General features: G+C 35.5%; 1 protein-coding gene across 3 annotated transcripts; it reads right to left on the bottom strand.

The window, feature by feature from the left end:
* Positions 1–2,720: 2,720 nt before the first annotated feature.
* Positions 2,721–14,165, bottom strand: LOC120634496. 3 transcript variants are annotated; one of them, XM_039905151.1, is made up of 7 exons: positions 14,112–14,165; positions 13,763–13,838; positions 10,905–12,395; positions 7,149–7,414; positions 6,025–6,365; positions 4,840–4,979; positions 2,721–4,088 (listed from the first exon to the last, which is right to left on the bottom strand). In XM_039905151.1, the coding sequence occupies exons 2-7, from the start codon at positions 13,830–13,832 to the stop codon at positions 3,094–3,096; spliced, it is 3,303 nt and encodes a 1,100-aa protein (XP_039761085.1). In that variant the 5' UTR covers positions 13,833–13,838; positions 14,112–14,165; the 3' UTR covers positions 2,721–3,093. The 3 variants fall into 3 exon arrangements, with proteins under 3 accessions (XP_039761085.1, XP_039761083.1, XP_039761084.1); XM_039905149.1 differs by lacking the exon at positions 14,112–14,165 and adding an exon at positions 13,983–14,003; XM_039905150.1 differs by lacking the exon at positions 14,112–14,165 and having other exon boundaries at positions 13,763–14,019.
* Between the last annotated feature and the right edge of the window lie 1,137 nt (positions 14,166–15,302).

Raw genomic sequence — 15,302 nt, 5'->3', positions numbered from 1 at the left:
CTTATCCTATTAGATGGCACCCACCACCGACCCAGTGACACGGCTTAGCAAGCATGCAGTATAGAAACATGCTTTCAGGTTAAGGAATCATTTATTTCTCTTAAAGAATAATTTACATATTCACTTACAGAGAAATCATATTGAACTTATATTATTTGATTAGCAATCATATTAAACTTATTATTAAGGTATACATATAAATTATTAAAGATCTACCCTCAGAAACTTCGATAACCGTATGTTGCGAAATGCGAAGTCGTTGCCATAGTGTAAGTAGGGCAAGCATAGACAGGAGACAAAAACTATATCCCATGACAAGTGATTCAATTTACGTGTCCACCTGCGAAAGCACGGCAACAGTGAATAGGAGAAGTATAACCCCGTCTAACCCGAAAATTGTGAATAATAATGCTATTTCGTGATTACTACAAAATTAAACTAAGCATTTTTAAATGCTGTTAGAGGGATGGAAGTTGTCAGCACCATTTTCCTAAACCCGGGCCGGTATTTTCTTTCTTCTCTTATTCTTACTTCTACATGCTGACCCCTAGACCACAAAAAGACTGCGACCCATTTTTTTACCCCTAAATACGCTAATAATGATAAGTTAAGCAATAACAATATGTTAATTGTTCATACACCGGATGATAAATTAAAGTTACATCGATCACGACCTGCCAGAACGATGTCTTTCAACTGTTTATAAGTTTTGTTGTAGCAAGGTATTGTGCTATCCAACAGTTACCGAACTGTACGGTTGCTATACTATGTTATTGGAAGATTTAATTATTAAGGTTTGCTGCTAATTGAATCGAATTTTCCAAACGAACGCGCCCAGTTCAAGTATATCAATGATATATGATATTGGAATATTTTGCACTGAATGCTATCGACATATTTCAATACGAGAAATGATGAATGAAATGATAATAAATATTAAATACTACGACAATAAAAACATCGCCATCTAGTCCGTAAGCGTAAGCGTAGATTGTGTTATGGATACTAAAATGGCTGATAAATATTTTTATGAATTCTATAAATAAATACATAATATCAACACCCAGACACTGGAAAACATTCATGTACATCACAAAAAGATTTCTCAGTTGTGGGAATCGAACCCACGGTCTTGAACTCCATTCAGTTGGAAAGCATGGTCACTGCCCACTGCGCAAATCGGACGTCGTAATGAATTAATATACTTTTATTGCACACCACAAAAAGTACATAAAGAAAGAAACGTATAACAAAGCAACGTTTACAAATAAATAAATACATATACTACAAAACACACATCGCCATCTAGCCTCAAAGTAAGCGTTATATTGTGTTATGGGTACTAAGATAGCTGATGAATATCTTTATGAATATAATACACATAAATACTTATAATATACAGATAAACACCCAGACACTGAAAAACATTCACGTTCATCACACAATCATTTTCTAGTTGTGGGATTCGAACCCACGGCCTTGAACTCAGAAAGCAGGGTCGCTGCCCACTGCACCAGTTGGCCGTCTGATTATAAATTCAAGTAATCTATTCTTCAGCTATCGAATAAAAGTAACACGATTTTTAGTAGTAGTATAACTGTTTGTTACAGGGTCCTACCGCAATGATCGTGGTTACTACACGATTGATGAATTCCTTAACGACAAGGCTGCTTGGAAGCAGGCCACTCCGCTCTCATCTCTCACAAAACAGAAAAATTCTAAAGATTGTTAAACTATATAATGCTTTTGGAAAAGAGCAATCTGCTGAGTTTCTTGCCGGCTCTTCTCAGTGGAATCTGCATTGCGAACCGGTGGTAGTCACTACAAACAGACTGACTTGACGTTTCAAAAGTGCTTATAAACTAGGCCTACTTGATATAAATGAATTTTGAATTTGGAATGCTTATTTCCACATACATCTCAGGTTTATGGACACAGGGCGACATATTGCAGTAGGTACCCGTTCCTTGCATGCCCTGCGAAGTGTTGCTGTTTACACATTGCTGTTTACATGGATTGCCACTTACCATCAGGTGGTACATTTATTACTATAAAAATTTTAAACACAATTCCACGTGTTTTTTAGACGTTATCTTCCTTGACCTTGAATATAGACACATCTGTTCCTCAGTACAAGATTTGAACGCTCACAATCGAAGTCGTTTTAGAGTATCGAAATACTTGAACATCAGAGTAAATTCAATCTTATCTATAGTGAAATAAACCTCAAATTTGCCTACAATTGTTGACCTGAGAAATTGCTCTTGACAGAACTTTTATAAAATAAAAAACAAGATTGCGACTCTATACAGGCAAAAATTAGGCTTATTTTTACTTTAACGATTCAGTTTGATATGCCAAAACGACTCTTCGATGGCGAGCTAGTCAATCTAGGGCTACTGATGTCATAGTTTTTTAGTATGAAAAGATGGTACAGTTACTACTCTAAAAGAAATAATCTAGGAAATAGTTTTAGAACCATTTTTGAATCTATCATGTGAAATCTATTCAAGATAATGAATTCACATGTGCTTAGAAAGTACACCAACATCTATTCCCACTACACCTATCTTGTAAGATTATATTTTAATATATAATAAAAACATACATATAGAAAATCTCTTGTTCTATTTATTCATATTTTTCATATCATTGTTAGCATAAATCTGTTATTTTAACTAATAAACTGAAGGAAGGGGACTAGAAAATATCGAAAGACAAAATATGTGTATTACTTTTACTTTAATTTATATGCTACATTTAATTTTACTGTACCGCCTTTTAAGTTTTTTTATATTTACAATTTACTCGAACCGTTTTGGTACATAAATGCCTTTTATAATAAATAAATAAATCTTGTCGTGTGGTTGCCACAAAATGAACCTTTAAACATTTAATATCATGATGTAGATTAAAAATCCTTACTTAACATTACATATTAAAGCGCATGCTAAAATGTACGATGCGTTTTTGCTTCTTTTCGTCGGTCTGTCTTCCACCAAAATCCGCTTATTTTAATGAAATTTGCCAGTTGGCTATTTTTCCAGCGGGAAAATAAGAAATTACACTCGGAAGTTGCTAGCTTTAAATATTTCAACTATTCGTACTCTTTTTCCCGGTACCATAGATACGCTGGCAGAGATTATAAAACTTCCAACTGTCCAATGTCTCTGGACTCTCTTTAACCATTGTCCGGTATTCGGACCTTATTTCCAACATCTTCTTCGAGCAAACCAATGGACTCTTTTTCAAAATGTCCGACGCCTCCATCCAAAGGTAACTTCGCACGAATTTCGGATTTTTGAATTTATCCAAATGCGCCAAGTACCAAGTTAGCAAACGTTCGATTTCTATATCAGACCATGTTTCTTCAACATCTTCTTCGTCTATAGTAGGAAGGTCGTTACATAATGCATCTTTTAGTGCATTTTCTTTCGAAATAATCTCATGGAGCATATCTCTGAACGGGGTATACAGTTCACTATTAAAATTTTCCTTCAAATAGTTGATCTTATTAAAAACTTTAATGACAGGTTCTGATATAAACTTGGCAAGTTCCGTCCATAGGTATTTCTTCTCAAACTTCGGACTGACAAAATCTTCGAGATTCTGCAGGTAATAAAGCAGCGCATTGCATACTTTTTGATCGTCAATTTGCACATCTTTGAAAGTCTTAATCGAATCTAAATCTTGATTAGAAGTTGCTTTTTTGAATTTTGGTTTTAAAGCAACGATTTTCTCCAACAAACTGTGATATGATGTAATATTGCTTTCGTTAAGAAGTTTTTTTAGTTTAAGGTACATCTTCTTGCAGGATATCGGTGTTTTCTCTTCCATTGAGGATGCAATCTCTGTCCACATTTCTGTTAAATTTATTTCCTCGTCTTTATGTGATTTTAAATATTTTAAATAGAGCCCGAGAAGACGCGTTTTGCTTCGTCGATTCCACTTTGTGACGATTCGTTTGTTTTCAGTTCGTATATCTGTGTCATGTTTTGTTTCTTGCTGAGTATCGTCTTGTAGTAACATTTGGGCGCTATCTATATCCTCGCCATCTGGCATTACGATGATACATTGAAAATCGTCATCTGAAAATAAAATTAATATGCAGAGTTAGTGTATGATAAAGTCACAAATTAATTCCTCGGCGTCAGATTATTTTATCCTTAGACTTTTGTCATTAAAACTAAAAACTTATACCTATATTTATTTTTATTTCCTAGCACCCATAACACAAGCTACGCTTACTATGGAGCTAGATGGTAATTAGTGGCGTGCATAGAGGGTATGCACAGGGTCAGCAGATGATACAAAATGAAGAAAATCTCCATTACAAGTTAAAAATACTTAAGGGTTGGCTTTTTATAACTCTACCAAAGCCTGTCCTTAGATTTTTTAATAGTAATTATTAAAAAATCAATTATATCATACAAATGTATATGAATTCATGAATTCATTATAATATTATTCTATAAAACAAATAAGTAAAGTCAATCTTCACAATATTTTACTTTGCAAGAATTCATTAAAACTGTAGGTAGCCTTCTCGACAAGCCAATTCTTCCGTTTTTTCCTGAATAAATTATTAATTGGTGCATCTCTTATACTACCTGGTATCCTATTAAAAAATTCTGGGCCCATGCCTGCCACCAGTGGCTGCACAGGGTATTCGGCCGGGGTATGCATAAAGCAGATATATAAGCATAAAATAGAAATATTCCCCTCCAATACGAGCTATATTAAAGAATTCAGGTATGCAGTGCTTTTGTGCATGTATGAAGTGTACGCCACTGCCTGCTACAGTCTTTGTTGCCTAAGCAAACTACGCTGAAAGCTCACCTTCCTGAGTCAGTACATCATATCCATAACCGATGTCATCAATATCCATGTCCTCCAAAACTTCTATTTGCTGAACACCTTTCTGGTAAATATCATCCATCATGTTGAAATACTTCCACGACACCTTGACGTCTGGATTCCTTGAAATTGAATAAAAAAAATTATAGCATGATGAGTGAGACTTGAATGTTTGAATAGGCATTTTTTAGGCAAACGCGCCCCAACTAAGACCGCATCATTGCTTTACATCAGGCAAGTATTAAAGAAAAAAAGTACTTATGAAAAACTGTCATATAATGTTCTGAAGTATCTAATGTATCTTTTATTTCATTAAACAATATTTTTATTCTACAATGTATCAATGAAAACCGAAATATTACTTCAAAGGCTATAGAGGTGACGTCATTCGGCGATCCACCTGTCATGACGGATTGCTCGATTACGCTGTTTCGCACGAATCATATATCATAAAAGTGCAGTCAATTTTAACAAACAAATGACAGGTCGTTCGCTTAGTAAAGGGGTAAACAACATTTTAGTTGCAAAAATTAATTCTTTATTACTGTGATCATGCCTATTCGAAGTAGAAACAAATAGCATCCAACTTACAGTCATTATTGAACATTTATGTAACAAAATATTGGTTTAGGAAGTGTGTTAATATACTTGACATAATTTTATCTACCCAGTTCATAGTCTTCTATATATCTATATATATAAAAGAGAAAGTGTGTGGGTATGTTCCGTATAGGCTCGGAAACGGCTGGAACGATTTCAATGAAACTTTCAGGGAATCTCCGGATTGACGTGGCGAGTAATCCTGTAAAGTTTGGTGACGATCGGAGCACTCCTATTTTTGAACTGTCAAACAGTCAAATACAGCTTTTATTTACTATGATGATATTCTATTGTTGGGTGTACATGATGTAGATAATGATCTTCACCCGCTCGAGAAGAGAATAGAAGAGAATGAATACGGAGAGAAATAAATGATTTAATATATTATGAGACTCAAATTTTAAATAAAATAAAGCAAAATCTAGCCCGGCGAAGCGGGCTGGGTACGCTAGTATCTCATAAAAATAATACGAGAAAATGGTAGACATAATCATCTCAATTATCGAAAGGCAAGTAAAAAATTATGATGAAATAAAAAGGTAAATAATGATAATACAATTATATTACCTTGCCTTCATAGTTTTTAGTTTTCTATACGACTTTCTCAATTCGAGGAATTTGTCGCAACAACTTGTGGTCGATCTCCCCAATTCCTGCGATAACTCCACCCATTTACTTTTGTCATCAACCTCATCAATAAAGTTGTAGTAATTTCTGGCAAAATAGTTGATAACTTGTTTGATCTCCTTCGCAGACCAGTCTTCGGCGTCATCCGAGTCGACTTTACCGTTTTTAAGCTTATTTTTAATGGCTCTGTACCCAAATACTTTTTTGCATAAACTGTAGTATGGCCATATTATGGGCTTCTCTGGTTTATTTATTTCCCTCTGGACGTATCCGGTGTATACCTGTTTTTTTTAATCAAAAAGTTATTTAGTTGATCACTTTGGCGAGCTTTGTGGTTTTATAATAATTTAATTTTTGAAGTTTTTATGTTAAGGGAGCTTCGGCTTAATATAATTACCATACATAGTTAGATATATAACTTTAATGCAACAAAACACAAAGAAAAACAATGACAAAAGCAAATAATGTTGTAGTGTTAGGGTGCAAAGGCGACCTTTATTATTTATCTCTCAAGGTGTTACCCCCAAGGGGGCGACCACAACCCGTCGGGGCGACGTGAGGTGTTTTTTTTAATTTTCTGTCCCCCCCCCCCCTGATGAGATGTCGTGAGATTTTATTCAACCCCGTCCCCCATCCCCCAATCTCTCTCTCTCTCAAAATAGTACAATTTTCAATCAGGAAAATAAATTGCGTGATATTTGCCAGACGTAACATTAGATAACATTTGACTCGACCCCCCCCCCCAACGTAACATTAGATAAGATTTGACTCGGCCCCCTCCTTAAACATCTCACGTATTTAATTTTAAACACCCCCTAAATTGTTACCTCGTTACCAACTTAGACATCATCAACACTTTTCACAAACTAAGATGCATTCCATGGTCCATTAAGATGTTAAATTAAATCAAAATGACGCGTTTTAAGGTCCGGTCCGGTTATAAAAAATCCACCCGTCACAAAAGTTGAAAATACAGCAAGGTACGTGGCGATTTACTTAGTTCCAACACTAGTGTAGTGTAAAAATTGGTTTTACAACACTCGTGACGCTGTCGTTATACATACCTGCTTGAAATTCCGAAATCGATGAGCACATTCGGTAGCAGACAGCCCTATTTGTTTAGCAACAATTTCCCATAGCGCCAGTTTCTTGTATTGGGAAGAGGCGAATTTATCTTTATTCTTGAAAAAATACTCAAGTATCTTGAAGGCTTTCACATCGCCATTTGTCTTTTTAGTGCGCTTGATGAAACCTCTTTCGTCGTATGTTTCCTCGTCTTCGGATATCTGTCCGTTCTCGATCAACTTGCTTTTGATGTTTATTCTTTTAGCTGAAAATTTTAGTAACGTCAGCTTTAGTTAAGAACAAAAAGGGTTGTGTATGACAGTTCTTGATCAGTGCATGTGATAAGGTCTACATGAATAAAACATTTTTGAATTTGAATTTGAGTTAAACCATTTTCAGTTTAATCCTTTCGATTGTCATAGAAACAGAAAAGATGAAGTTTTCACAAGAAAGTTTAACCTGCGAGAAACAAAGATCTATCCGTTTTCGATCAACTTGCTTTTGATGTTTATTCTTTTAGCTGAAAATGTTAGTAACGTCAGCTTTAGTTAAGAACAAAAAGGGTTGTGTATGACAGTTCTTGATCAGTGCCTATAATAAGGTCTACGTGAATAAAACATTTTTGAATTTGAATTTGAGTTAAACCATTTTCAGTTTAAACCTTTCGATTGTCATAGAAATAGAAAAGATGAAGTTTATACAAGAAAGTTTAACCTTTGGAAAAGAAAGAGTGATATATTAAACGAACAACTGAGGTGAGATCGAATAAAATATCTGTTCTTGCTCTTGGAGCTTTAATCACCCACTAAATATATTTAAACCTTCAATCACGTTAACATTGTCAATCGTAAATGCCCGTCCCGAGGACCTACTTTGCCTTATTTAAAAAATGTGGAAGTCTGGATGTTGGTTACTCAATCACGCAACAACGGCTGAACGGATTTAGATGAAATTTGGCATGCATGTAGCCTTTGTCATGGATAAGACCATAGGCTGCCTTTTATCCCGATGCCTTAAGTAGTTCCCGAGGGAAAACTGAAAATTGTTTACGAGCCAAGCCGCGGGCAGACAGCTTTGCTATAGAAAAATACATGTACTTTCACTTGTGAAGTTCACACGTTGTGAGATTAAAAATTATTAACGAGCGCAGTTACCATGAATAGTTTGTGAGGATTGCCAGCTTGCAGATTGAACCGCGCAGGGAATAATGGAAAAGAATGACAGTCTGAAGTCACCTTCACACGCGCTAACTATTAATTGTTATTTTTATTCTTTTAAATAATTTCTGTAATTTTCGATTAATTTTTGATAATTAAATTTTTTTAAGTCTTTGTGAACACACCGCCATATCGTAATTGCCCACGGGAATAAAAACCTTAATCCACGCGAACTAAGTCGCGGGTATGAGCTAGTTTTTAATAAAATGAAATCAGAAATCGAAACCTTCGTTATTCAAATTGATAAGAAATATTATATTATATTCCGACTGGAAAATGGTACACTACTTGATGATGAAATACTTTTGTTCTAGAACTTTTTCTGGGATTTGGTGGCAATGTTTAGCGTTGTGGTGTTATAAACGGGAGGTCGCGGTTAGTTACTAACCCTACCGACAAACTCATACCGCCAAGCGAATTAGCGGAAGCGGATTAGAGTTATGGAAATAATAAAACTGCCATATCCTTAACAGGTTAGCCCGCTACCATCTTAGACTGCATCATATCTTACCACAAGCCATCATGGGCTAACTTGTAGGCATGAATACAGAAACCAAAGCATTCTAACGCCTTTCATTAAAAAGCAAGTCAAGATAATACCACTAACATGTTGGATAGAAGCAGGCGTTACTTTGCGTAATTCCATGATATATTATGAAAATTAAGCTTCATTTGCTATAAAAGCAGGAGAATCTGTATGGTGAAATTTATAATTTTTTCTATCCTTATACTCCAAACAGATCTTCGGCAATGCACCCTTTACGCAATTTTCGCTCCGAAACCGGAGCATCCTCAGGAGATTTACAATGAATAAATTAAGATTAAAGAAATTAATTAATAAAAAATATCACATGCTTCGACGGTGAAGGAAAACGTCGTGAGGAAACCTGCATGCACGAGAGGAGAGTTCTACATAATGTTCTCAAAGGTGTGTGGAGTCCACAAAACCGCACTGGGCCAACTGGTAAGCTGCGGTATTGTGTCGATATTATGAAGAAATTATAAATTGCCCCATACTGATTCTCCTTCTTCTCGCGGATTATAGCAACTTAAGCTTTTTTTTATTTTCATAATGTCACTAGCATGAGATAAAATAATCGCTAAATCCCAACTAACTCTAGCATATGTCTAATGTGAGATAAGCATTCTGTGCAAAGAAGTGGGACTAACTGAGAAAAATGATAATGATAACCCGAACCCTTTTCTGTCTGTTTACAAATCAACTTAACGTTCACAGTAATTGAACTAATCTTTTTTTTTTATAATCATTAATTAATGGACGAAGCAGAAAGCACACCTAATGGTAAGTGGGAAACCAATGCATATAAACAGAGCAGCACTTCCCAGGTCATACTAGAAACACTTCCTGCGAAGGGTTGCCCTGTGTCCATCGACCTGAGACGTAGGTGTTAAGTCTCATGTGCCTGTAATTACACCGGCAACCAAGCCCTTCAGACCGGAACACAGCATTGCGTCTTTGCTGCTTAGCGGCAGAAATGAGCACTAATAATTTAAAATAACATTGTGAGATGATGATAACAAAAAAAAAACACCCGGCTAAGTTTGTTGCGGGCTTCTTCTTAGACCAGGACGCGTTTGGAACCCTCGTAGCTTTAGTTTTAAGTTTACGAACGTGGTTATCGCCATCATCTCACTACCGTGTAATGCTTATGTACGCATCAAAAGTGCCACCTATGGGCCTACTTGAATAAAGATATTTTTGACTTTGACTTTGACACGGTTGTAGTACTTCCCCGGATAAGCTCTGTCACAAAAAGCTCTACCAATACTGATCTAGGCAGGACAAGACAAGGCTAGTTAAGGATAAAGCAAGATGCAAAATGCGCTATTTTCCAGGCCTGCAAAGGCTGAACTGATTTCAATGAAACTTTTTTTGCTAAGATAAGAGAACCAGTGGTTTGCACACAGTGTCCAGATTGTCCTAATCCAAAGGTTGCCTGGCAGAGATCGCTACTAAGCGATAAGGCCGCCTTTTCAATTCTACTTCTGTCTTTGTATTTCTATTGTTCTTTTATTTTCCTATCTTCTTAGTGGTGTACAAATAAAGAGTTAAATAAATAAAATGATATAAAATGAAGAAAATCTCCAGTATGAGTAATAAATACTTGCGGGCAGGCTTTTTATAACTCTTACAATGCTATCCTATCCTTAAGTTTTTATAACTCGTACTGGAGATTTTCTTCATTTTATACTGTCTGCATACCCTGTGCACACCCTCTATGCACACCACTGGCTAGAAAAATATTGGAGTGATTGCTAATCCTAACTAATATTATAAATATAACACCTTGTCACATAAACTCTGTGTGGTTTGAGATGAGGTGAGTGACCTAGTTGTCGTTAATTGTTTTACTCTTAAGTTAAGTTGACCAATAAAAAGAAAGAAAAAAAATGCGAAAGTTTGTTTGTTTGTCCTTCCTTTACATCCTAACTTGGCAACCAATAAACTTGATTTTGGGCATACATTTAGCTGAAAGGGTGCAGGCAACAGTTAGTTTAATAATATATTCATCTTACCTCCAAATGTCATAGGTTTATTAACCACAGTATTATCTTGTGTCTTTTTATATCCAAGAAATAGCTTAGAATCCATGCCGTAATCGAATATTCTATCAAACAAGTCCATATACCTCCATTTGAGTTGCATATCGGGATATTCCTTTTTATCGTCCAAAGCTGACCGATATATAGATGTCAATTCATCCCATTGCTCTTTACATGAGGGAATGCTCTTTTCAAATTTCTTTGCCAGTACTGCCCAACATACGTAATAACAGACAGAATCTTTTATCATATTACTGTTATTGTATATGTAATGTACGAATTCATCTATTTGTTCTGGCTTCCATTCTTCTGAGGTCACAGCTCCCTTCTCTAGTTCAATTTCGACTTCCCTAGCTATAATGTTATCGAAAAGTATAGCTATAGGTTGTCTTTCATACAAGTTATATCCTTCTTCTAAGAGTTTACTCAAATGTTCATTCTTAAGCTCATCGTACTTTTGACTACATGCCTCTGGGGCTTTATCAATTAATCTACCCACTTCTTTCCATAGAAACTTCTTTGGTATTGTACGATCTTGGAATTCGTTGAAGCAATCAAAACAATATTTAACTAGAAATGTCTTTTCCATATCATTCCACAGTTTCTCAGAACTTTCTATAACTACGGTCACATCAAGTTTGTTATCTTCTGGTTGACAAAACTTTTGTTGAAAGTCAATGTCATCAGCATATATTTGGTCAAAATACGTGAGGTAAGGCCAGTTGATTGCCTCGGAACCACATTCGTTTCGTTTATAAACCATTCTTATATAATGCTGTTTGAAATTTAGGAAACGTTTTTGCCAATACTCGGCATCTTCATGTCCGAGCTCCAATGCAATTGTTTCCCACATACTCCTTGGTGTATTATGACCTTTTTTATAAATTTTCTTGTATTTCAAATACAAAGCAAGCATGTCTTCAACTCTTTCGTCTTTATTTTCAGTATTTACTTTTTTAACAACAAAAACACCATCTTGATTTAATACATTCTGAGTTGGCAAGTTGACAACAACTGTGTCGCGAGCAGCTTCACTGAGGCACATTTTGACGTAACTATCATCATGAAAAGCCTGATGGCAAAGATCAAAGTATGGCCATGTAATAAACTGTCCTCTTTGTTTATCAATACACAGCTGTGCATATTTCTTTTTTAGAGTGTTGAGCTTGGCTTCACAAGAGATTGGTCTTTTATCTGTTAACATAGTTTTACATGCTACAACCCATAGGTGTATTTTCCTTGTGGTACCACTTAAAAATGTTTCTTTGTTATCTATAAAGAAGGTTATAAGGCGTTTTATATCATCCTCCAGCCATTTCTCTCTGGCAACCTGCTCTGTAGCTTGGGCTATTTCAAACTCATCGGGGGAATCCTCATCAACAAAATCTTCAACCATATACGAATCTGTTAGCACATGTCCATTGGCTTGGTCACATTCTAGAGCACTTGGATCTCCGTTATGTTCTGTTAAATAAATTTTTGAAAATAAAAACTTAGATAATTTATATATTAAATAACATTAAAAAATGAAGCTGAAGCTGAAGTGGCAATGGACCGGACACATAGTTCGGAGAAAGGATGGATGTTGGGGTCCCAAGGTGCTGGAATGGCAGCCCTGAACTGCTAAGCGCAGCGTAGTTCTGCCCCCAATGAGGTGGACAGACGACATTAAGCGTGTCGCAGGCAGCCGCTGGATTCAAGCGGCACAACCGTGGAATTTTGAACTCCCTACAAAAGACCTATGTCCAGCAGTGGACGTCTATAGGTTGATGTGATGATGATAATAACATTAAAAGCTGGGGTAGCCCAGCTGGTAGGACTTCGACTTCACTTTTGGGGCTGAGTTCAAATCCCAGCAAGCATCTTTAACTTTAATAAGTTATGTGCGTTTTAAGCAATTAAAATATCAACTGCTTTAATGGTGAAGGAAGACATTGTGAGGAAACCTGCATGCCTGAGAGTTCTGCATACTGTTGTTTGGTCTGCAATCTACATTGGGCCAGCATTGCAGATAGGTGGACGGACTTGAAGGAGCCCCTTGGCCTGTTGTGGGCCAGTAATGAGTTGAAATGATAATGATGATAACATTCCAGTCACTGCAGAATATCCTTATCAAGTATACAGTCTGGAAATTTATTTTTGAACACTTTCATCAGTAACTTAATATGTTACATATTTCTATCTGGCTGTCACCTTTTATTGTGTTACAAGATGGGATTACATTTGTTTGTATTTTTAATAAAACTTAAGTTGGGACTTTAGTGTGCAATTATTTTAAGTTACTTCATAGAGGTCCATCATAATGGAAAAAAAGAAACCAATTGGCGATAAGATTAAGTGGTAATTATAATATTATTGCCTGAACTCACAAGTTGCTCTGTGGTCTATCTGTTATATTTGATAACATTATTTTGTTATAATAAGAATACATTATAACAGTTCAGTTCAGTTGTGTGAAGTAATAGTAAGCAACAAAATACTATACAGATAGCCAATGCGAGCAAATTAGGGAAACCACTATCAAGCTACTCCCAAGTTGATTCAAAAAATAAGGAAATTATAATTAAAAAAAATATTCTACTAATACCTAGTTCACAAAGTTGGAATATTCCACAGTCCCAACATTTTTAAGTAATCAACAACAATCTGTTTAATAGAAACTTAAAATATGTTGTTACAAATAAATGGAATATTGTTATTATTTATGTTTCTAGAGGTATATGTCTAGCATTGGATGGCAGATGATGATGATGATGATACAGTCTTACAAAAACTTCTCTGGGTGCTGGAAACTTAGATGCCTAATAATTAAACAGCATAAAGACTCTTACCGTCAACATAGAATAAAAGTATGTCTCCATTAGGTTGAACTTCTGTCTTAACCACTATATTTTGCTCCATGATTATCTAAAATTTATATAAAAACTAAAATATAATTGCAGGTTGCAAGCTCTAACATAATCAGAAGACGAATGATATTTGGACTCCAAACTAATCAATAGTTGGTTAAATTATACTGTATGTATACAAAATATTTTATTTCACTGTCACAGAAAACATTTATTTTTAATTGAATATATTTTTATCCCCGTTTTAATATTCTTCTTCTTCTTTATGGTTGACTCTAAATAATTTGATTATTTTGACATTCCCGGCAAAATTATCGGAAATTTCGAACACCTCATAAAAAGCGCAGCAATGCTTTTTATTTAACCTCCGCCATTTTGTAAGATATGGATAACTCATCACATTTGACATTTGACAAAGAAACTCGGAAATGAAGAATACAAAGCCCTGTGGTTCTGTGAAAGTATGTTTGTATCTTCTTTGCGAACCAAGACTGCCGTATATTTAATCATTGATGTGCTTTGGTTGTGCTATGACTTATAATCTCTAGGCAACTGTTTGTATCCTTACTGGTCTTATGCCAACTTTTTTTTTCATAGCTACCAAACTTAAGAACTCCATTATATGTACTCATTATAGAGGACAGTGTCGGGTACATAAAAACGCGGTAGTTTTCAAGTTCTGGATAAGAGCACTCAGGAGGCACTCACCTGGGCACGTTGCCCTTTGATTACTAGTATTGGCATGGTGTATATTTTTTATGAATAATGTTTTTGTAGTATTTTATATTCTGTGGCAACCGCGCTAAGACCAAAATGATGATTGCCGACCGTATCAACAACAACACGCCGGAAGTAACACAAATTGCCAACTGTGGTGGCAATTTGTGGGGGTTAAAGCACTGATATTTCCCATATTTTTCTACGCTTCGGAAACGTGAACCCTGAGGGAGAAGAATAGAACTGAAGCTCTTGAGATGTGGTGTGGTGCTGGAGGAGAATGTTGTTGTTCAAGGGAAAGTAGAAGGAACCAGAGCACGCGGTAGATCACCGATGAGATAGACGGACCAAGTGAAGGCCGCAATCGAGGCTCCTCTATATGAATGCGCAAGAAAGACAACCGTTAAAGAAGAGTGGAGACGGATTGTAAAGCGAGCTGTAATACCCAGATGACGACCTCGACCAGTCTGTCAAGACTGTAACGACGAAGAATATTAATTTATTGATATAGTAGACCTACTAATACTTATATTCAGATAAATACATACAACTACCACTCTCTTCACTCGTTAATTCGAAAATAAATTATTAGGGTTATTAGGGCAGATTAAATAAAACTAGTTTAGCTGCCTACTGGAAAACACAAATTTTAATGAACAAAATAGATTTGGTACAATCAGTCAAAAATAAACTGTAATTATATCACATTCCATAAATTTGTTTTAAATATAATCATTTTACCATAAAGTTTGCGTTATAAAATAAAATAGGAATTTCGTTAACAAATATAAAAACTTATTTTAAA

This window comes from Pararge aegeria, chromosome 24 (assembly GCF_905163445.1).
Source record: "Pararge aegeria chromosome 24, ilParAegt1.1, whole genome shotgun sequence".
NCBI classification, from domain to species: domain Eukaryota; kingdom Metazoa; phylum Arthropoda; class Insecta; order Lepidoptera; family Nymphalidae; genus Pararge; species Pararge aegeria.
Note: the sequence above shows the minus strand (reverse complement) of the source record. Positions and strands in the feature narration are given on the sequence as shown.

Coding starts and splice junctions, on each gene's coding strand:
- LOC120634496 (XM_039905149.1), bottom strand. Junction 4,980..6,024: donor CTAAAAACTATGAAGGCAAG/GTAATATAATTG, acceptor TTCAATTTCAAG/GAATCCAGACGTCAAGGTGT. Junction 4,089..4,839: donor TGATGTACTGACTCAGGAAG/GTGAGCTTTCAG, acceptor TTTTATTTTCAG/ATGACGATTTTCAATGTATC.